The following is a 24,128-nucleotide window of genomic DNA, read 5'->3' on the forward strand; positions in this document are numbered from 1 at the left end:
ATGGCCAAAACGCACATGAAAAAATGCTCAATATCGCTTATAGTTTTTTTCACGCTATAGATCTTTGGGAATTATCAGAGAAATGCAAATCACAACTACAATGAGGTATCAGCTCATGCCAGTCAGAATGGCCATCATTAAAAAGTCCACAAACGATAAATGCTAGAGAGGGTGTGGAGAAAAGGGAACCCTCCTACGCTGCTGGTGGTAATGTAGTTTGCTGCAGCCATTATGGAAAACAGTATGGAGAGTCCTCGAAACACTGAAAATAGACTTATCATATGGCCCAGCAAGCAATCCCACTCCTGGGCATCTATCCCACGGGAACCCTAATTTGAAAAGATACATGCGCCCCAGTGTTCATAGCAGCACTGTATTACAGTAGTCAAGACATGGAAGCAACCTAAATGTCCATTGACAAGATGACTAGATAAAGAAGATGGTGGTATATTTATACAATGGAATACTACTCAGCCATAAAAAGAGTAAAATAATGCCATTTGCAGCAACATGGATGGACCTGGACATCGTCATTCTAAGTGAAGTAAGCCAGAAAGAGAAAGAAAAATACCACATGATATCACTCATATATGGAATCTAAAAAAAAAAAGAAAAAAGAGGACGTTAATGAACTCATCTACAAAACAGAAACAGACTCACAGACATAGTAAATAATTTTATGGTTACCAGAGGAAAGGAGGTGGGAAGGGATAAATTTGGGAGTTTGAGATTTGCAAAGGTTAACCCCTGTATATAAAAATAGATAATAAAAAACAAATTTCTTCTGTATAGTATTTCTTCTGTATTGAACTATATTTGATACCTTGTAATAACTTTTAATGAAAAAGAATATGAAAACAAATATGTATATATATGCATGACTGGGACATTGTGCTGTACACCAGAAACTTACACATTCTAACTGACTATACTTGAATAAAATAAATACAAATTAAAAGAAAAAAATTTAAAAATAACAAAAATAACCCAATCCAAAAATGGGTTGAAGGCCTATTAAATAGACATTTCTCCAAAAAGACATACGGATGGCCAATAGGTCCATGAAAAGATGCTCAGTATTGCTAATTATCAGAGAAATGCAAATCATCTCATCTAACTACTAACTTATAGGAAACCCAGGGGCCATAGAAACATTTAAAATAACACCATAGGAATGCAGTCAGCAAAATCCAGATTGTGGGAAACTCTATAGACAAATAACATAATTTCTTCAACAGATAACTTGCAAATTGAAAAAAGGAGGAGGAGGGAGGAAAAACATAGATTGAAAGAGACTTAATATATACCAGTTGCAACCAGAGTGAATCCCGAGTAAAGGAAGTAAATTATAAAACTGTGTGTATGTTTGAGATAATCAGGAAAATTTGACTAGTAAACTGTATAGTTGATATTAGAATTTAGTACTCATATTTTTAGGAAAGATAATAGTCTTGTGGTTGTATTTTTTTTTTAAAAAAGAACTCTTATCATTAGTGATATATGCTGAAATATTCACATGTGAAATTCAGGACGTCTGGGATTTTCTGTAAAAATAATCCTGGAGGGTGGGGTTTACGTGGTTAAGGATGTAGATAAAACAAGAGTGGCTGTGAATTGATAATTGCTAAGTTGGGGGATGGGTACATGGTGGTTCATTATACTACTCATCTAGTTTTGTATGTTTGAAATTTTTTCCTGTAGTAATACTATTAGAAAAATCTCAGAAAGGTCAGTGTTTTTAATTGAGATATAATTAACTTATAAAATTATGTTAGTTTCACTTGTGCAACATAATGATTCCATATTTGTGTAAATTGTGAAATGGTCACCACGGTATGTCTAGTTAATGTCCATCACTGCACGTAGTTAGAAAATGTTTTTCTTGTGATGAGACTTTAAGATCTACTTTCCTAGCAACTTTCAAATATATATACGGTATTGTTAACTGTAGTCACCATGCTATATATGTTACATCCCCAGGACTTTACAACTGGAAGTTTGTACTTTTTTGACCACCTTCACCCATTTCACCCACCTCGGACCCACCCCCCAGCCCCAAACCCTGGCATCCACCAATCTGTTCTCTGTACAAAGAGATGATTTTTTTGTTTTGTTTTATGGCAGGGAGGTAATAAGGTTTATTTATTTATTTTAATGATGGTCCTGGGGGTTGAACCAGGACCTTGGGCATGCAAAGAGATGATTTTTAAAAGAATAAAATGTTGCATAAATACTTGAAGATTTGTATTACAGCATTATTTGTGCTATTCTGAAACTGGAAATAAATGACTCACAAAGAAATGGTATATATCAACTACATGGTTGGATTATCCTGTGGTCTTTAAAATTACAATATGTGGGTTACTTAGCAATATGGGAAACTTTTGTTTTAAAATTTTAATAGTGGAAAAAAGACCCCAAATTCTGCATATACTGGTATGTCTAGAGAGAAGGTGCTGCGTTGATCTAACATTTACCACAATACACATGGCGTTGCATGTGAGGGTGGACCGTATGGTTTCAGAAATTCCACCCTATTATTGTTGAGCATTTGTGCAATAAATAAACCATCATGAAATTCTGGTATGGCTATATTAAGTATGTTACTGCCCGTGAATGGTTTCATAAATTATGTTTTCAGTCTTAACAGATTTTGTCTGAAAGTATGAATTATGTTCCTACAAATATAAGAATATAGTTTACAACTAATAAGCCCTGCTTATAAAAAACTAGCAGGTTTTTGGTTTGCCATGTAATGTCAAAATTTGCCTGCTATTTTGAATACTCCTTGGGAGAAAAATTAAGAAAAGAATAGTACTGTGGAATGTGATTAGAAATAGAAATAACCTATATTATTTAATTTTATTATACCAAACTAGATTAGTCCAGTGCAGACTTTGTCTTCATTTTCAAATCGCACATGAATTACAAAAAGCTAAAACGAGATGAGTGTACTGTTTTCATTTATATAGAAATTTGGCCTAGGTTAAATGGAGTATTCAAGGGAAGCCAGAATGTTTGAGCTTGTCTCTTACTGAATTAAGATCTGTTCACATAGGTTAGTTGGGTAGTCATAGTCCATCAGTCAAGTTAGAGCGGTTCCAAGGAAACAAACTGCAGTTCTCTCTACATCAGAATGCTGTGTTCTGTAAGTTTTGAAATTTGCTGAGAACATGCTAATTTTCTCACTGATTTAGACCTAAATTTACTAGTTTATCCTGACTATATGATGCTGCATTTAATGAAGATGATCTTTGTGCTGTTTTTCTTTTGTTTGTTGTTAATTTCTTATGATGAATGCATTATTACACTCAGTGGGCAAAACATTTTAATTATAATGTAGTTTGAAATAATATTCTACTTAGGTTTTTACAAATAAAATTCTACACCTTGTTTTGTGGACTGAATATTTTCAAAAATATTTTTATTTGAGCAGAGGAGAACTATGAGGAAATTTGGAGTCTAATATTATCAACAAAGGACTGTAATGTGATAAAACCTAAATATACCAGAAGATATGATTAAAAATTTTTTTACTGAAGTGCAGTTGATTTACAATGTTAGTTTCAGGTGTACGGCAGAGTGATTCATTTATACATATACATACATATGTATTTTTTCTTTTCAGATTCTTTTCCATTGTATGTTATTACAAGAAATTGAATATAGTGCCCTGTGCTATACAATAGGTCCTTGTTGTTTATCTATTTTATATGTAGTAATTTGTGTCTGTTAACCTCCAATGTCTAATATTATCCCTCCCCCACCCTTTCCTCTTTGGTAACCGCAGTTTGTTTTCTGTGTCTGTTAGTCTGTTTTTGGTTTGTAAATAGAATGTGTATCTTTTTTTTTAGATTCCATGTAAATGGTATTATGATGATGCTTGTCTTTCTCTGTCTGGCTGACTTACTTTACTCAATATGATAATCTCTAGGTCCATCCATGTTGCTGCAAATGGCATTATTTCTTTTTTATGACTGAGTAATACTCCATTGCATACACACACACACACACACACACACACACACACACACACACCACATCTTGTTTATCCATTCATCTGTTGATGGACATTTAGGTTGCTACCATGTCTTGGCTATTGTACATTGTGCTGCTGTGAACACTGGAGTATATGTATCTTTTCAAATTATAGTTTATATGCCCAAGAGTAGGATTTCTGGATCATACATCAACTCTTATTTTTAGTTTTTTAAGGATCCTCCATACTGTCCTCCATAGTGGCTGCACCAAACTGCATTCCTACCAGCAGTGTAGGAAGGTTCCTTTTTCTCCACACACTCTCTAGCATTTATCGTTTGTAGACTTTTTAATGATGGCCATTCTGACTGGTGTAAGAGGACATCATTGTAGTTTTGATTTGCATTTCTCTGATAATTAGTGATACTGAGCATCTTTTCATGTGCCTGTTGGCCATCTGGATGCCTTCTTTTGAGAAATCTCTATTTAGGTCTTCTACCCATTTTTTGATTGGGTTGTTTGTTATGATATTAAGCTGTATGAGCTGTTTGTATATTTTGGAAATTAAGTTGGTTGTGTCATTTGCAAATATTTTGTCCCATTCTGTAGGTTGTTATTTTGTTTTGTTGAGTGTTTCCTTTGCTGTGCAAGAGATTTGAGTTTGATTAGATCCCATTTGTTTATTTTTGCCTTTGTTTCCTTTGCTTTTGGAGACAGAGCCACAAAAATACTGCAATTTATGTCAAAGGGTGTTCTGCCTGTATTTTCCTCTGGGAGGTTTATGGTATCTGGTCTTACATTTAGGTCTTTAATCAATTTTGAGTTAATTTTTGTATGTGGTGTTAGAGAATATTCTAGTTTCAGTCTTTTACAGGTAGCTGTCCAGTTTTCCCAGCACCACTTATTGTAGAGACTGTCTTTTCTCCATTGTATATTCCTGCCTCCTTTGTCATAGATTAGTTGACCATAGACTGTGGGTTTAAATTTCTGGACTTTCTATCCTGTTCCATTGATCTATGTGTCTGTTTTGTGCCAGTTCCAGACTGTTTTGACTACAGTAGCTTTGTAATATAGTCTGAAGTCAGGGAGCGTGATTTCCCCCAGAACCGTTCTCCTTTCTTAAGATTGTTTTGGGTATTCAGGGTCTTTTGTGTTTCTATGCAGGTTTAAAATTTTTCATTCTAGTTCTGTGAAAAATGTCATTGACGTTTTGATAGTGGTTGCAGTAAATCTGGAAATGGCCTTGGGTAGTATGGCCATTTCAGTTGTACTGGTTCTTCCAGTCCAAGAACATGGTATACCTTTCCACCTGTTTGTGTCGTCTTCAGTTTCTTCAATCAGTGTCTTGCAGTTTTCGGAGTACAGGTCCTTGTGATTTTCTTGCTTCTAGTTGTGGCCTTTTCTTTTCCACTAGAGAAGTTCCTTTAGCGTTTGTTGTGCGGGTGGTTTGGTGGTGCAGCATTCTTTTAGCTTTTTCTTGCCTGTGAAGCTTTTGATTTCTCCATTAAATCTGAATGGTAGCCTTGCTGGGCAGAGTATTCTTGGTTGTAGGCTTTTGCCTTTCATTATTTTAAATATATTACGCCGCTGCTTTCTGACCTGCAAAGGAAGTACCTCAAAACATAACCATTCTACAGGGATCCAAAATTATAATTTTATAAAACGATAAAATTATTCCCATGCCCTAGGCTCCTAATAGGATGTGTTTCCATCCTAGTAAATTGTGTTTGATTTTCCTAAATTACTGTGCACGATGTTAAATTGCATCTTGTACCCACAAGTAGTTCTGTGGGGACTGTGGGCTGTGCATAGTGAAGGGCATTAGGGCTGGAGGTGTCACCAGTTGCCCTCTGCTCTCTTTCCCCTGCTCTCCGTCTGCTGCTGAGGTATCTTCCCAGCGGTCCGTGTGTCTTCCTGACAGCCTTTTTCCTAGATTATACAATTGAACGTGTATGAGAATGAGGCTAGGCTTTAGAACCCAAGAGGACTGCGCTGAGTTCTCCTCCTCCCTCATGTCAGCTTTATGACTGGACCAGTCCTTTGACTCCTCTTCAGCCTTCTTTGCTATGAAATGGGGCTAATGTAGGGTTACACTGAAGAGTGAATGATAGTTATGCTGTGCACACAACACGTCAAATGCAGTGCCTGGCAGGGTACTTACTCTGTGAATGGAAGCTGTTAAGATACCTGGGTTATGATCGGTACTCAGTGACTGGTAGTTCCCTTTCTACTCCCAACCCAAACTTTCCACGTGTCCTGTCACTTTCAAATAGAAGCTAACCAGTTCTAGGAAGCTTACCTGGGCTATTGGGCGTTTGTTAGCTAGTGGACCACTCTTTCCATGTAGTTGTGTGAGCTCTGCTGCTGGTCTTGTGGTGCATTAAGCCTTGGGTGATGGGAGTGGTGGATTTGCCTTCCTGTCTGATGTGAAAATACAAATATACTGGATGTGTCTGTTTTCCAGGTACAAAAGCCGCACAAGTAATAAACAGGCACCATTATTTTCCTCTCCCGTAGTTATGTGCTGCTCACCTGCCGGCTGAGTCAGAGGCACCCAGTCATTACCAGGCGGTATGTCGCGCACTGTTTGCAGAGACAATGGAGCTGCATACGTTTCTGACTAAAATTAAGAGTGCAAAAGAGGTGAGTGCTACTGCTTTCCTGTGGATTGGCCTGTGAAGGAGAAACCTGAATTTTCAACATTGCCCATTGTATTTTGTGAAGTATTTATTTCCGTCCTTCTGTGCTGAAAGTCATTCAGGAGAGAAGCAACTTAGGCAGAAGTACATCTATCCTTTATTACTGTGTGAATCCATCTTATAAAACAAAGATTTTTTGTGGGGAGGGTATCACTCCGTGGTAGAGCGTGGGCTTAGCATACATGAGTTCAATCCCGAGTACCTCTATTGAAAAAAAGTTTGGTAAATATTAGAAAAGAGTGCTTTTAACGGTTGTAATTATCTTCCCCATCTCGTTGGAACTGAGATTGCCTCCTTCAGAGAGGCTAGTGGTATTTTTAGGGTGTAAGTATGGTCTTGTGGGGTTAGAGTAAGCTAAGTGAGTTCTTAAAGTGCTTCCACTTCTGAGCTTAAAGAAAACTATTAGTAAATATTTTATCTATTTTAGGGAGCTTAAAATTTTGTTTTTGCACTCAGTGGAAACTTTGCTTTGCCAAACACATTCTCAGGAAGAGATTATTTATTTAAATAAAAGTGTTTTTAAATAGTAGCCTCACAAGTGGAGTAAAAGAACACGAGTGTTTGGAACCATTGGTAGCTCTGGTGATGCCCACAGAGACCGGCCAGGCCTTGGCCAAGGTGGGGACCTGAAGGTCAGGGTTCCAGCCATGTGTCACCCTGTCATCTCTGGCACCAGCCACATCTAGGTCTTCATAGGTTCTAGTTCTGTCCTGTTTCCCTGCTCTAGTTCCTTACTTTGCTGATCTCTTCTCAGCCTTTTCCATTCTTCTGCCTAGAAGCTCTGCTCCGCTTTTAAGAAGAAGGACTCAGCACCCCTGGGCTCTTCTTGGGACGCCTGCTCCCCAGGGGCAGCACTTTCTCTTGCTTGCCCCTTGGGGGCAGCGGCTCTGTCCTGCTCAGCCTCCTGTCTCTGGACTGAGTGGGCTGGTGATGTACTGTCTCTGATGCTTCTGAACAGTGGCTCTTCATACCTGTTCCAAAGCCCCTGCCACCCGCTTCTGTGATTCCAGAAGCTGCTGTCACTGCCGTCATCCTGACTGATGTGTTCGGTAAAAAGAGACTGTAGCCTGTGTCCTTGACTCTCCTCTCCTTCTGCACTCTGCTTCTGAGCACAGCTTCGTCCTCCTGATGACCCGCCATCCTTCTGCCCTGGAAGTCATGGACTCTCATCCCTCATCTCCTGTCCCCCTGCACTTTGAGTGCCTCCCCTCTCTGCCACCTGAACTGCCCCCCCCCCCATCGTCTGCCAGTTTGTCAGCCCTTCTGGGATTCACTCCTTGTCCTACATGGATGAGGTTTAGTCACTTTGCCAGGAGTTCAGGCCCACATGTCCAACCTAGATTATTACCCCAGCCGCCTGCTGGTCTCCTCACTGTAAATTCTCTGTCCGATTCATCTTCTACTTTGTCAACGAGAGGTTTTTTGCAGACGACAGATCTACCTTGAGGGGTCCGGCTCCAGGGCCAGACCGCTATGTCATCTTCCAGGCCTGGCTGGAGGCTGGCTTTCCCTGGCAGGCCTCACGAGGGCCAGCTGCCCTCCCCACCCGGGACTGGCATGCCGCACTCTGCTTTTCTGGAGGGGACCCCGTGGACTTGGAGCGCTTCACCAGCAGGCCATGTGCACACGCACGCCTGCGGCCCTTGCACAGGTGCCTCCACTTGCAGGACCTTGGTGGGGGCACCTGCTATCCTGCTTGCCCCGCCCGCTCCCAGGCCCGTGACGTGTGTCGGGGGACTGTTGGCCAGCACTCTTCCGCAGTGACAAGGTTTCCCCCTGCACTGTCGTGCAGTGTCATTCTGAAGGTGAGCGGAACGGGAGCAGCACATGCTTGGTGGCCTCTTGTTGGCGCTGTCGCAGTGAGGCAAGAAGACGTGACCATTGCTTTCGCTTTGCCTCGTCCTTCCTGACCGCTGGACACCTGGCAGCTCAACACAGGAGGCTTGCCCATAGAGTGAAGTTAAAGTCCATTGTTTTGCACACGAGGCCTTCGTGGCATTTCACCTGCTTGTTTTTATTCTCCTTGTCACCTCTGTCTTCTTTGCGTTGTGCACTATCCAATCAGAACTACTTGCAGTTTCTGAGTATCTGGTGCTTGTCTGTCTGTGACCCAGCACGTCCTACTCTTTCTACCTGGCCCTTCCCCTCGCCTTTCTGCTGGGTGAGCTGCTGTTTACTCACCCTGCCCTGCTCACAAGCTGCCTCCTCTGTCAAGTTCTCACGGCCCCCCTCCACCCCAGAGTCTGTGCCCTTCACTTTCTCTGTATCTTGCACATCCTTCAGTCTTGCTTCTCATACTCCATGGTAGCTATTTGCTTATTTCTTTGAACTTTTTATTCACGACTGTACCAAATTCTTCTTGAGATAAATGTGTTTTAAATCATCTTCGTATTAATGACTCTTATTGCAGTGTGCACACATAGGAAACAGTCTAGAAATGTTGGTTAAACTGAAATACTTAATGCATTATGTCTGTTTTTTCGGAACTTGGATGGTTTTCTTCTGGTTGAAAGAAGGCAGTTTTGAAAGCATTTCTGACTATTAGAAATATTTTGGCCAAGAACTTCTAGTAAATACAAGAAGTTTTATGGGGGTATAAATGAGGTCTTTGAGTGCTCTGTCCATTCTTTAAGTTTACACATAAAAATTCATGTAATAGTGAGTCTTGAAGGCAAGCCATAAAATATGTGAAAATCCTGATACAAGAATATTCTGTCATTTAATTACGGATTTTATGCCATATAAATTTTCTGTCAATACTGAGGTTTTAGGAATAAAGTCTTAGAGGGTCCAAATGGATTTCCTTTTCCTCTTCAATGTATGCAGCTTCTTGAAATTATAGAAGGTTTTCATACATATTAGTTCACATGTGAATGTTAGCTGATTTAACCTTTAACGTATTCTCAAGAGTGCTAAATTCACACTAATAATAAAAACTCTGCTAATTTGGTAACTTTTCTGAAGATCTCAAAATACGCATTTTAAAAGTCAATCTTCTATACTTGTGAGTTAGTATATATCAGTTGGAATTTTCAAAGTAATAAACTCTAATACAAGTTGATTGATTATCTGAGTATCAGTGATGCTTTGGACAACTTTGTGTTTCTGTGTTTGTGTGTATAAAATTAGGGTACAATCTTAGTATCAGGACATTTGAGCTCAGCTGCTGATAGTGTTCTTGATTTGGGAGACCAAAAGTACTTTAATTATATTACATTTCTTATATGCTCTACTGACAGTTTATTAAAATATGAAACCCGTAATCTGTTTCCAAGTGTTACAGTTGTTTTATAAAGTGGTCATTGCATTTACTAGACCTACCTACTTTACAGAGTACAGGGTCTTATAGTTCATCATTTATTTATTTAGAAAGCAAATTCATTTTCATTCTGATCTCTTTTCATAATGTGATGATTTTGTTCTTACACAAGGAATGAGGTTGTTCTCCAAATGATAGGGGAGATTTGGATGGGCCTGCTGTTATTGTATCTCAAAGGCCATTTGATATCCTTGAAAGTAAGTACATACTCTTGCGTCTCGTAAGCAATGTGATATCCTTGCACGTAGTGTAGCTGGAGGGGCCATCTGAGCAATCCATTTAGTGCATCAGGCTGTGTGAAAGAGACAGCTTGTGCCCTGCTGCCGGTGACCCACCACAGCCCAAATCCCCCCCCCCAACCCCCCGACTGGCTAGGGCGGAGTGGAGAATTTAGCTTGTGTGAATTATTTTATGGGAAAAGAAGAAATTGTATCAGTGGTGGTGTGCTTTAGTTTGTTTTTGTCTAGGTAGTTTTTGGTCATCCTGGTTTTGCTATTATTAAGTGAAATTACTCTTTAGTCCCTCAGACGGTAATTCCTGCTGCTCTCCTGTACTGTACGCCCTGTGGGTAGAAAGCAGACTCTGTTGCTTGCTTCATTTAAACCTCAGGAACAATCCTAAGACTAGGAAGTCGGTTGATTCCGTCTGTCCCTAGCATGCTGGAGCCGTTTGTGTCTCCATGTTGAGAGTGTGTGGGGGCCTCACCCCTGTCCTCCAGGGGTACGTTGTTTCACAGCAGAGGTGTAACTGTAGAAAAAACTTGATGGATCAGAGAAGTACACTGTTTTAAAAAATCTGTCTTTTAAGAAGAATCCTTTTTTAATTTAAGCAAATAAACCACTTCTTTTCATTTACATTATATTTAAAATATGTATATCAACGTTGGTCAGTTTTTCAAAGCCCCTTTGCTGTTGGTGAATCACATTCTCCCAGTCATTCATGTGACTGCTTAAGTCACATAGCCTTTGCTAGATTTCTGTTCAGTTGTCTTTAAAGAGGGAAGAGGGGGCAATTAGACATGCTAACTGTGCGTTAAGTCATAAAATTCTCTGCAGAAAAGTGTAATTCATGTGGCTAAATCTTTGTTCTGTTCATTCACCAAGATTTTCCTCATTTTTGTGCCAGTCTTGTTTTGTGTAAGCAAAATGTATGCAGATAAATATTTTAAACTGCATTTTAACTGCATTCCCAGTAAAATTTCCTCTTGTTGTGTACTATTTCGTATTATGTGTCATGCTGTTTTATGATACATTTTACATTTGAGATGGAGTTTATAGGAAGGCTGCTCAGTGCTGTAGATTTTATAGAAAGCACAGGTTGTCAGCATTGAGCTGGTATCAGTATGGACTCAACTTCTGTATTTCAAAGTCTAATGGTAAAAACCCCTGCAAAGAAGAAATTCATAACACAGTAACATTAGCTGTAAGTGGATGAACGGTCACAAGAACTGAGCGCGGGGAAACCATGTTCACGTCGCTGCAGCGAGACTCCAGATTATAAGGCGTGTGAAAGGTTTTTAAAGCCGTAATTTCTGTCGGGAGATGAAAACTCCCTCTCCCCTTGCAGTTTCCTGTATCAGACATGCAAACACGCCCAGAATGAAGGCAGAGCACCCAGGTGCTGTGCTCTCTGCGGGAGGAGGCGTCTGAAGCAGTGGAGCCGTCCCGGGTGCCTCAGGCCAGGCCCTGCGGGTGTGGACTGCTGATTTTCCGACTCTGAGGAGCTTTGATCTCTTCTCAAGTGTGCCGGCACCTGTGGGGCTTGCGGATTTAGTTTCCTTAACTCCTCTTACAAATTCTGGGTTCATTCACCCTCTCAGGTGTGGTTCTTCCCTTGCATCCTTCAGTCCTCAGCAGAAGGGATGTCTGGGGCCTCCCCTAAACACGCTAGCGTATTTATCAGACTCGGCCTTTTCTTACAGTCGCAGTACGCTGTGTACTTCCTCCCTGGCAGCCACCAGCCTCTGGTTGTCTAGCTGGTCTCTCCTGACTCCTTGGTGTCTGCCACTAGGATATATTCTCATTGAGGCTAGAGACCTTTTCTCTCTAACTCACTGTGTGTCCCCAGTGTACCAGTGCTTTGTAAATACTTGGTCAGTGTGAATGACTTAGAGAACCTGTTCAGGTTCAGATGTTGTAGGTCTGATTTCTCACCACTTGCCATGAATCTTGGTCCCCTGACACTCCTGCCTTGTCTCCCGAGGGCAGAGCCTCCTTCGTGTCCTCACTTCCGGTGCCTTCCTCCTGCAGTGGCCTGGCCTCTCCTGCCTGAGCTGTGGCAAGCTTCCTGACGCTGTTGCCCTTTTCACAGGCGGTCTGTCCACCAGCATTACGTCCCTGCGTAAAGATGTTGTTGACGCCTTCATACTTGTGGGCGGGAGGTTTAGACCCCTGAGCATGACGTAGGGACTGTTTACAGTTGGACCCCGATCTGACCTGCCTCCCCACACGTGCATGTCTTCCCTTCCTCCAGTCCCCGATTGCCTAGGGCCTCTGCACCCACTGAAATGTCCTTTTCCTCTCTTCTCTCAGTTAGAAAATGCTTACTTATTCTTAAGACCTAACTCAAATGTCCACTATTCTGAAATGCTTTTGCTGATCAAAGTTAATTTCTTCCTTCTCTGTGTTCATTCACAGAGCATTCTGCCCTGGCTCCTGTCACTCAGCACGCTCTGTCGGAATTGTCGTTTACGTGTGTCCCCTCACTGACTGCGCCTTCTCCAGGACAGGGCCGTGTTTATGCTGCCAACCCCGTCAGAGAGTTAGGCCAAGAGCAGTGTCTCCTGTCGTCTTTTCAGGTGTGTTCCCCTTGCTGCTTCCTCAGCTTAGGGCAACCCTAGGTCTCTTCATTAATGAGACTTTTTTTAACCTAATGAATGTCACATTTTGATTCTAGAGTTGGATTTTCCTGAAAGTTTAACACATGAACATTCGAGAAGAAATGGAGCAAAAAGAATCAGCCTTAAGTTGTTTACAGCCATCCCCTCACATTCAGCCTGTGCCCGGGGGGACCTCGGGAGTAAGGTTGAGACTGAACTGCTTGGTTTTTATTAATTTTTCAAAGATTTACACTCTAAGGAAACTTACATACTTTGGGGAAAGAGACCCAAAACCCTCAGCAGCAGCTCTGAGCTAAAATAATTTATAATTGTTAAACATTTATAATCCCTGGTGTCTCATTCTTTTTATTAAGTGATTGACATTTTTGTTTCAGTTAGCCTCATACAAGAATCATGGTTTTTTGAAGACATCTTTGAGCTCAGTTAATCTTACATAAGATATTACTAAAATATTTTACTTAAAATGGAGTATACTATATGTATATAAAATGTATATATAAAGTACCTTCTGTTGCTGGGGGGGGAAACTTTTTGGAATTGATTAGGCTGTTATGAAATTATCTTTTGTCTGTTCCTTAAATCAAATAACCATATTTTATAACCTGCAATTGGTTGAAAAAAAATCGAATGTAAATATTTCCCACCCAAGTGTCTCTTAACAGCCAGTAACCAAATCCACCTGTGTTGTGGTGCTATTGGTAATTAACACATTGACTCTGAAGATATCTGCTTGTGACATGACTTCAGGCTGTCTTCTGCTTGAATGAAATGCACTTACAAGCAAAGCCACAGGACCTCTGTCTCACTCACATATTGATGTATACTTTAATTAGCTTTCTCATATTCCCTCCCTGTCCCTCTCATGTCTGCTCCCAGCATCTCTAATAATAAAACTGCGATGACATTTAACTTAACTGGAAGTTTCTTCCTAGTGCTAAAACAGATTTCTGTTCCTCCAAGTGCTGAACATATTTTTTGAAAGAAAGAAATCTACCATCAGATGTCTGTCTGTAAGGTTGCCATTTGTTCATTTTAATTCGATCACCTATCGTTTGTAACTTTTTAAGGCCCTTGTCAAAATCTTTTTTCTCTTTGATTTGTTCTTTTGTGAGTGTCAGTAAACGTGCAGAGCACTCACCTTCCAGCAGTAGTGAAATGACCCTCTCTGCCCTTAGATTTCTTTGCTTTGTCCCTTCCCCCTGCTAAAATGCTTCAGAAGAATCTTTTTTGTAAAATAACACGTCAGAACTCTTCTGCCTTTCAGGTCCTGTGACTCTGAATTTAATGAACTTTATTATATCAGATAAAATTCACACGTCAAACTCCTGGAGTGCGGAAGTACTGCCATGCGCCATGCACCTCTGCTTCTGTCCCCAGGCCATTCGGTGTCTCTCCCACAGGCAGCGGGTACTGTTCATGTCTTCTCTTTCCTTGAAGAGGTAGCTTATGTGTAACTAACAAAAACATGCCAGTGTTTTTCTTCCCTGTTCTACACTGTTCTAAACCTTGCTTTTTTCATTTAGTAATACGTCTGGAAGATCACTCATGTCAGTGGGTAGTGTCTGCATCTCTCGTGTCTCCATGATAGTCTGTCATGCGGAGGTACTGTTACTGGTCTGATCAGTCCTCTGCTGACAACGAGTAAGTCACTTCCAATCTTTTGCTGTTTACAATGCTGCAATGGATAGTTTTTAACCTGTCTTTCTTGGGTGTGATCACATATGTGAGATAAATTCCCAAGAGTAGAGTTGCCGGGTCAGAGGAGTTGTGCATTTATAATTTTCATAAGATACCATGAGATTGTCCTTCATAGTGGTTTACTAATTGATACTTTCGATGGAAATTTAAGTGTCTACTTTTTCTGCATCTTCACAATGTGTTTCCTAAGTGATAAGTGAAAATTTGTATCTCATAGTTTTAGTTTACGTTTTCTTTACTATGAATGAGATTGGGTGCCTTTTCATACCCTTAAGGGCTGTTGTATTTGTCAACTGCCTATTCATATTCTTTGCCCATTTTTCTAATGGTCTTGGTCTTTCTTACTGATTTGTATTCATTCATTAGGAAAACAGCTTTTGTGATATAATTTGTAAATGTTGTGTCTTACATTTTAATGAGTGTTTTATAATGATTATCACTGCATGTTTATAGTTTGTGAAAATTGTTGAGTATAAAAACTGAATGGGCAGATAGATGTCTTTAGGGAGATACTGTGAGTCCAGCTACTTGGGGAGAGATGGTCACTAGACACTCAGCCTGCATGTGTGTATGTGTGTGGGTGTATAAGTATATTGGGAGAATAGAGGAGCAATATTCCTTTCCTAGAACCTAGAGATGAATTCCCTCATTTTGATGACTTCATCTTTACTTTTTCTAATTTCCACAGTGACCCATATAAATTTGAATTAAACTGTACAGAATAGGCAATTTATAGTTTAGTATCTTAACATTTTCATATTTTTCGTAGAAGTTTATGCTCTGACTTTCTCTCATGTCTTCTCCCTGTCCCACCCCTCTGGGAGCAGGGACACGTTACATCTTTAAGAAAGTGCCAGAGAATTCCCCGAGCATCAAATCTGCTGACCATATGCATCAATGTCGTTGTCCATTTATGACTTTAACTGGCTCTAAAAATTCTGTTAGTTTAAATCTTTAACAGTCGGAAATTACTAAGGAAACTAAAACTGTCATGAGTATCTTGACAGATTTCGGACTTTTCACGTCTATTAACATTCACACATCCTAAGGAAGACTTTGTGCACAGCGTGTTGCCCTCCGTGTACTGCCTTGTTCTCCATTCTTGTCTGCAGCAGACTTGCTCAGGGAGTTGTCTGTTGTCGCAGTCTCCACTTCCGCCTGTTCCGTTCTTCCCTTACCTCGTTCCACCTTTGTTCCTTCCGCTTGACTAAACAGCATGCGAGCATCCCAGCAAGTAAGAACAGACACGCAGATTAGCAGCGAGCAGCACAGCGGGAAGGGTGCCATCCACGGTCTCCAAGCGGAGGGGCTCATTTTCTCCCTCACCCACACACAGCGGCGTACGTCCCATGAGAGAAGAGGCTTTTTCTGTCTAGCTTACAACTGTTTATGGAGTGCCCCAAACTGTGTGCAGTGCAGTAAGCAATTAATAAATACTTGTTCAATAAATAAAGGTTGAAAAAAAAACCCCACAGTGCCATAGAACTTGATGAAAATGTAACTCGTATCCTTTTATGATTAGCCATTAGCTCTTTAATATACATGGGAGCTTTCCATTTGTCAGAAGAACTGCTGCAACTCCTTGGGGGCTTTTTTGTGCTCTAATTTCCAAAATGTTAATTTGGGGCTGGTAAATATGATGATGAAGTCCTTTTTCCTGCTTTTCTGTGATAAAAGTATCTGAGTTAGGAAGGACATCATGACTCTTACTCTGTGAGGCTAATATGTATGTTCTATTTATCACATGCAATGTTTATATTAGTGACTTGGTTACTTGTGAAATGTATTTAATAGTCTATGTAAGTAATTTCTTTGAAAGTATGTTAGAATATTTTAAGTGAGTAAAAAAGGTTTGTTCAAGGAATTATTGAAACATACTCCTTTTTATACATTTAAAAGTTTCTGATTGAAATATGTACGCATTATACAGGGAATACCATTAAATAAGTAGTTTAAAATGGGTAGCAATATGGAGGAAAATGGTGATCATTAAAATGCTGATATTAAAATCTTATTTTAATATATGAATGTATTTGTAAGGGTGGTTTAACCTAAAAAGAGACTTTTGTATGTGAGCTGATGTTGAATCTATGCAAATAAATTAAAATTACTCTCTGAGCATTTAATGTACTTGGGATTCACAGAGTAGATTTTATTTATTCTTTTAAGATGCCGGGAACTAAAAATGTTGGCATAGAGCGATTCTAACTGTAGCTTGAGAATGGTTACGTCAGAAACAGGGAGAGTTAGCTGCCATGTGGACGCTGTCAGTTAGAACTTTCTCTCCATATTCCCAGCACAGGCTGGCATCTGTTACTACATTTGTGCAGGCAAAAAAGGGAAAAAAAATTTTATGCAGAAGCTGGAATATAACTGATGGAAGTGTGTCTCTAAAACTAGAAAAACCTGAGATTTCTACTTGCGTATTTATCCAAGCTTGTTCAGTTATAGTATTTATAGGCTCTCAGCTACTTTGCACTGATTTATTGCTGAGTCAGGACTTTTACTTCATGATGAGGCTAAAAAGGTCTCATTTGGTAAAAGAAATGGTTTTCTAATTGCATGGAAGTGTTTACAATCAAATTCTCGTAGATAACTCATTGGCTTACAGGAACTAATACCTACTAAGTAAATACCAAATGACTCACACCTGCCAGTCTGCTTCATATGAGCCAGGCTGCATGTGTGTTTCTTCTGTGTTATTTTATGTAATGTTAACAAAATCCAAAAGGTATTCATTAGTCTATACATTTTACAGATGAGAAAGTCAAACTGGAGACTCGAGCAGTGATGTGCTGTCCAGAGTCACACAGCTGGGCAGTATCTGAGCTATGGTTTGTGCTGCTTACTGTTCAGAAACATAAAGAAACGTGAAATTCTCGGGCCATTCAGTGAATCATCTTCAGGATTATAAGCAGCAGATAGTTTTTCTCAGTGGCAGGGAGACAGGGATGTTGTCACAGTCCAAGTAAGAAAGAGATGTATGAAGTCTTAACAGTGAGGCCATCCTGGCTACATCCGTCAGGGTGTGTCGGAGGATGGGAGCAGTTGAGGTTGGGTGGGAAAGGGCCATGTGCTCCGCACACCCTTCCACCAGGCCCCCTGAGACGTGGAAGCATGAGCTCGTATTTCTGGAGTAAAGGGACGTAGTGAATCACAATTCTTTCCATTGCAAGTGACAGAAATCCACTGGAATTATCACAGGTGGAGTGGGCAGGAACATATGGCCCCTCATTTGGGAATGGCAGGGCACTGCTGCTGCGGGCACAGCAGGACCCAGCATCCCACAGGCCGCGACCAGGATCGGCTTTCTCACTCAACATCCCTGGACAGGCTCCTACTAAAGGCAGCTAAATTGACAGTCTGCAGCCCAAATCACACATTTTCTCAGTTCAGTAACTCTAGCAGAAAGTTTTTTAGTTAACGGAGACAAGAGGTCTTGGAGGAAGACAGGGAGTCAGGTTACCCACTTGGGAACCGGTCACTGTGGGTGGGAGGTAGGCTGCGCTGCCTGGTCAAGGTGGCGTCCTCACCCCGTGACTGGCGGTGAGGGGCTAGGAAGCAGTCAGCCCTGCTGAAGGCGCGGGATGTGCGTCCCCAAAGAGAGAAGGACTGTTATCTGATGGGAAGGAGGGGAAGGGTTTCTGGGAAAACAACAGATGGCCACAGAGGGATCATGTAGTTCCGTACAAGTCAAAATATCTTTGAAAGAGTGAATTCTCCCTTTAAAATTCATGTAAATTTTGTTTTAAATATCTACGTCTCGTTTTATTTTTCAAATGTTCCATCTGTAGATTAATTTACTCTCCAGGAAATAGACTCTGGGGTAAAGTTTGAATTCAGGAGGTTATTGGGGGTTACTCTGGGGAGCACCTGTAAGGGGTGAGGGAAAGGTTACCTATGATGCAGGTGCGGCAGGCTGCCTCAGGTGATCGCGAAGGGAGCTCAGAACCTGGGATGGCCCTTCCGAGGTGTGCCGCGTCGAGGCCGAGGCCAGGGGCCTGACCTGTGTGACTGGTAGTGGGCCACCTGGAGGAGAGCCTAAGCTTGCAGGGCAGCTGCCTTCTCTGAGTGCAGCTGCTAGGACGGGGCTGGGCTATGACAGCCCCCAGTAGCCGGTGGAAGAGAACTTTATTGGGAGTCGGGGTGGGGGTAAGGTGTGGGCCTGGGTAGCTCGCAGAGCATCCAGGAAAGTTATCTCCAGAAAGATGTGTTGTTTATTTGTTGTTGTGAGTGCTCCCTGCTCCCTGGCATGTACCTCTCCCAGAGTTGGACCGAGTTCCCCAGAAGTACTTAAGGTACTCCAGTGTGAGGGTTACAGCACAGGCCCTGGGAACCCATCATGGGGGATTAAGAAGACAAACTAACGGAGGGAGAAATGGAAGCAGAAGGAGCAATTCGGAGACCTACTCTAATCAGCTTTTTGGTAGCAACCGTAGGAATCAAGAAAAAAGATAGATACTTCCAAGTTGCCGAAGACTTCGCATCTCCTGCTGTCTCCGTACATTTGTATTGCTTTCTCTTGTTTTGATCGTGAAAGGACCTAAAAATCATTGGAATTTAAAAAAAAAAAAACAACACAAGCTTGTAAAGATGAGTTTCTCCATCGTGTTTACAGTGTTTTCCATTATCTTTGGTTTATAGATCATTGGGTAAACAATATAGTGCTGACTCTGGGAGCAGCCTTTAGGTGACGGGAAATACTGTCCCATCCCTTCAGGGGATTCTGAATTTAGAGAAGAAAATACAGATTGTCCTCTGGATAATTTTCCTTTTGATTGAGCTTCCTCTTATTAAAGTTGACTCGATAAGAGCTATTGAAAAGATTTAAGTGTTGAACATTCTCATTTGAAAGTATCTTAATTCACTTTTTCAGCAAATGTTTACTAAACACCTACTGAGTGCAGGGCACTGCTCTAGAGATTTGAAGAGCCCCAGCAGAGCAGACCAAAGCTACTCCCTCATGAAGCTTGGAATCCAGCAGGGAGAGGCAGACAGTACGCATAGTACACAAACCATATGGACTGTTAGAAAGCAGGATGGACTGTGGGAAAAGTCATAGACGGGGGTTGCTCATGGCAGGGTGTGGGGCTGGGAGTTTGCACAGGATGGTCAGGGTAGGCCCCACCGGGAAGGTGACGTCTGAGCAAGAACGAACGAGAAGGCTGTGTGGGAATTAGCCCCATGGGTATCTGGGTGAAGCATCCTAGGGAGAGGGGACGAATGCCCTAAGGCGGGAGTAGGGAGAGACAGCAGGAGAAGAGGTACTTCCTCTCAGCTGCCTGTGTGGAGTGTTTGGGTGGGTGGGTGACAGAGCCTGACAGAGTCCTAGGGTGCCTGAGGCAGTTCACCTCCCGACTCTCTCTTTTCTTTCACTATTTAACTGTAAAAACAAAAACAAACAAACAAACAAAACTGGAGGGAAGAATCTTCTAGTCAAGAGAATAACGTGTACTTTAATTCTTTTGGGGATGGAGCCTGGGTTACCGTCATCAGAAAAAATAACATGTGTTTCTTTTTGGTCTCTTCTCCACTCAGCTCTGACTTTGATATTTCATGAAGATGTGGTCTTGGGTTGAAGACTACGGCTAAAGTCATCAGAGTTTTTTTTTTCAAAGATTAAAATCCCTCATTTCTCACTGGGGATGATCGGTTGAGCGTGAGAACTGGTGTGTGTGCACCAGGGCAGCTGATGCGTCTTAAAGACAGAGAGCCGGGAGCCCGGACTCAGTCAGTGATGACCGTCACTCAGGTTGTGACGTGACGTCACCCCAGCTACTAAGTGCCCATTGTCTGTAAGGCCCACGCACAAGCCACAGATTCCATTCTTTTCCCTGGTGTAATACCAATTCATAAATACTTACTCTGGCAAAAGTGAAGTAGAATGCTACCCGTCTGTCTCCTGAGGGTCCTCTAGGAGTCCGGACACGTACATTTCCAGCAGGACCGCTCTTCTCACTGTCTGGTGCCTCATGTCTGAGTCCCTGGTGCCACTTCTGCCTGCTTCTCGCCTGCTCCATCAGTCACCTTGGGGGTGCAGCCACATTAGCGTGCTTCTGTGAGCCTCAGTTTCCCCCGCAACATGGGTTGTGATTGGGTTAAATGATGGCTGCCTGAAGGCTTAGCCCTTGTCCCTGCTCTGCAGACTGCTGCAGCTGGAGCCTTGGAGAAGAGGAGGGCTCTGGCGAGGAGCAGGGAAAGGGGCTGGGGCCGCACAGAGGGGAACTCGGATGTGCCTGTGGTGGGGGGGTATGAATGCAGGCCTCTGCTGTGTTTCACTGATGGGGAGGTAGATGGTGGGATCTTCTTGTACAGGTGGGGAAGAGGGGAGCCTAGACAAAGCCATGACTTAGGGTGGCACATGTCTTACTGCGTAGCCGCAGTTCACCTCCTGCGGGAAACGTGGTGTTTCTTTTAAAAATAATTGTGGAAACATATTTTGAAAATCAGAAATATTTCCCCCCATAATTTCTTTCCTAGAGAGAGAAGAAATAATGCATTATTTATATCACCTTTTAAGTTCAGAGTAATTTTATATTCTTTCTGTGTTAATATTCCTGTACATTGTTGAGTACACAAAGCAGTGGTGTTATTCTCATTTTGCAGGTGATTAATCCATCTGAAAAGCTAAAAAGGTTGTTTGTAAATATTTCATTAGTAAGTATTCATTATTTTCATATAAAATTAGGCATCATACGGTGCTCTTATATATATATATTTTTTAAATTGAAGTAGAGTCAGTTTACAATGTTGGGTCAACTTCTGGTGCACAGCACGATGCTTCAGTGATACATGAACATGCATATATTCATTTTCATATTCTTTTTCACCACAAGTTACTGTAAGATGTTGAATGTAGTGCCCTGTGCTATACAGTGTAAACTTGTTGTTTATCTGTTTTATATATAGCAGTTAGTATCTGCGAATCTTGAACTCCCAGTTTATCCCTTCCCACCCTCTTCCCCTCCGGTCACCATAAGTTTGTTTTCTATGTCTGTGAGTCTGTTTCTATTTTGTAAATAAGTTTGTCTTTCTTTTTTTAGAGTCCATATATGAGCGATATTGTATGGTATTTTTCTTTCTCTTTCTGGCTTACTTCAGTTAGAGTGACAATCTCCCAATCCATCCATGTTGCTGCAAATGGCATTATTTTATTATTTTTTATGGCTGAGTATAGACAGTGCTTTTAAACTCAGTCGAAATGCAAACAGACAAACAGGCTCAGCAAATGTAAAATATATTAGGGTTGAATTATTGTGAGTAGGAATTGTTTTCTCAAATTTGTGATTAATATGTAAATATAGTTGAACCTTGAACAACATGGGTTTGAATGGTGCAGATCCACTTACACATGGACTTTTTTCAGTAAATACACACACTGTTACACAGTCCAGGGTTGGCTGGATCTGGGCATGTGAAACGGCAGGCACAGAGGGCTGACTGTGGGACTTGAACACCTGCAGATTTTAGTATCCGCTGTTGGTCATGGAAACAATCCCCCAAGGATACTGAGGGATGGTGGTATGTTTTACCTTCAGCATTTCCTTCAAATTGCAAATGCTGAATGAATGCAATTTAAAAGGGTACAAACTTCCAGTTGTAAGATGAGTAAGTTCTGGGTATGTGATGGTGACTGTAGTTAACAACCCCATGTTACACAGGTGAAAGTTGCTAAGAGAGTAAATCTTATATGTTCTTACAAAACAAAAAGATAATTATGTGAGGTGATGGAAGTGGTAGCTAACCTTATTGTGGTAACCGTTTCACGATATATACATGTATTAAATTAAAAATGAATGCATTGTATGTATTGAAATTTATTCATTAAATTACTTGACAAATATGTATTGAGCATCAAAAATGCCAATACTTGAGTAGCTTCTGAGAATAGAATTCCGTGTCGTGAGGTCTAGAGGGAAGCCATAAACAAGTGTGAAATTGCAGTGTTGATGAGAGCTACAGAGGAAAGGTGTGCGGTGCTCTGAACTGTACAATAGGGAGGTCTGACTTACTCACGGAGGAAGGGAAGGCTTCCCTGAAGAAGTGGTGATCCTGTCACATCACTTGATACCTGACCACTGGGGGAGGAGCAGGAGTAGGCAGTGGGGGAGTGGAGAGCGTCCCGGGCAAGACTGCTTCAGAAGTCCAGGCCAAATAAGATGCTGCTGGATGAAGGGGTTTGCCGTGGAGACAGAAGAAGAGGACTTAAGGTAGAAAAACAGGGAGGAAGTCGTATCTGTGAGATTAATGATGCACTGAGTATGGGGGTTGGGGGAAAGGGAATGTTAGAAGATGTGAATTAATATTGTGACGGAGGTTTATCCACAAGGCCTTACAAGGAAATTAGAATGAGTGGTTTCAGTTCACCCCTCTGTAGGGCTGTGTCTAGTTTAGTTTACTGAAATTGGCTGAACTTTACAGAGGAATAGCTTTTGTACTGTCTGCTTCAGAAACACTTCTGTTTATATTTTATCTGAAGGTATCTATTTGAAATTTTAATTTGAGAAGGTAGCTTGATGAAATTTTATGCCTAAATGTTTTATTTGAATTCTAATTGGTAGAATCTGAAGAAGATTCAAGAGATGGAGAAGAGCGATGAGTCTAACACAGACCTGGAGGAGCTGAAAAATGCTGACTGGGTGAGATAGCTGGGTGTTCTCTCTGTTGCGTTCAGTGTTGAAGAAACTGTATCATGCTTTTTAAAATGCTGGTTTATCTTAAGGACTGTTGTATGAATTGATACTACACAAATTTGAATGCCTAGTCTTACATTTGAGGAAATAGCTATTCTCCATTTTAAAAAAGTATCTGATTCTATTAGAACCACCCGCAATGTCTCTGGGAATTTCAGCATTTAAAAATATTGACCTTTCTAATTATATTAATACCTTAGCGTGCTTTTATGTGTAAGTCGAAGTTTAAGCTCTGTGTCAGGATTTAGTGAAACTATAGTGTGGTCCCCTCATTTACCCACTGAGTAGTCACTGGATTAGGGCCCTGGGATGCAGAGTGAGTAGCACAGGGCTCTCTGCGCTCACAAAACCGAAGGGTTCTGAGTTCAAGGACACATGGTTGCGGTGGATCTGTGCGTCCATTGTTTTATGTAACTGTGACTTTAGCTTCTGAAAAGTCATTTGTAAAGTTTTTGCCAAACAACAATGTATAAAGAACTGAGCACACCACAGAGCCTGTTTGAATCCTTCCATAGACTATAGCAGAAGCTTCTGATGTGAGTAACCGTCCCTAACTGATCTGTTCTGAGAATTCAGAGTTTCACGTATCAAGTTTTCTTAAAGCCTGAGAAGATCGAGAGAAGAGACAGTTTTTTTCAAAATGAGGTAATATTTGAACTGAGTGTTAAAGGAATGAGTAAGAGAGGTTGAGACTGGAGCATCCCCCAGGGAGATCTGAGTGTTCTGGGGAGTCGTGTCAGGATGCCTTTAGCGGCAGAATCTTAGAGTCTGTTTTGGATTGTCATATTTTAGAAGATGATCTAAAGGATATGCCACAATATTAAGTTCCTCAAATTCTCTTTGGAATAAGAAATGATACACGTTTGTTTAAAATTACAAATCGTTTTTGAGGATATTTTTGA

The 24,128-nt window shown here is 41.2% G+C and overlaps 1 protein-coding gene across 3 annotated transcripts in view; it reads left to right on the forward strand.

Moving 5' to 3' along the window:
* The window catches only part of SPIRE1 (spire type actin nucleation factor 1), a 140,935-nt gene that overhangs the window by 81,923 nt on the left and 34,884 nt on the right, over window positions 1–24,128 (forward strand). For all 3 annotated transcript variants that reach the window (XM_032467188.1, XM_032467189.1, XM_032467190.1), the window contains 2 exons: window positions 6,496–6,621; window positions 23,095–23,172. In XM_032467188.1, coding sequence (XP_032323079.1) covers window positions 6,496–6,621; window positions 23,095–23,172 — 204 coding nt within the window. The remainder of the gene's footprint in view (window positions 1–6,495; window positions 6,622–23,094; window positions 23,173–24,128) is intronic.

Source organism: Camelus ferus, chromosome 24 (assembly GCF_009834535.1).
Source record: "Camelus ferus isolate YT-003-E chromosome 24, BCGSAC_Cfer_1.0, whole genome shotgun sequence".
Taxonomy (NCBI): Eukaryota; Metazoa; Chordata; class Mammalia; order Artiodactyla; family Camelidae; genus Camelus; species Camelus ferus.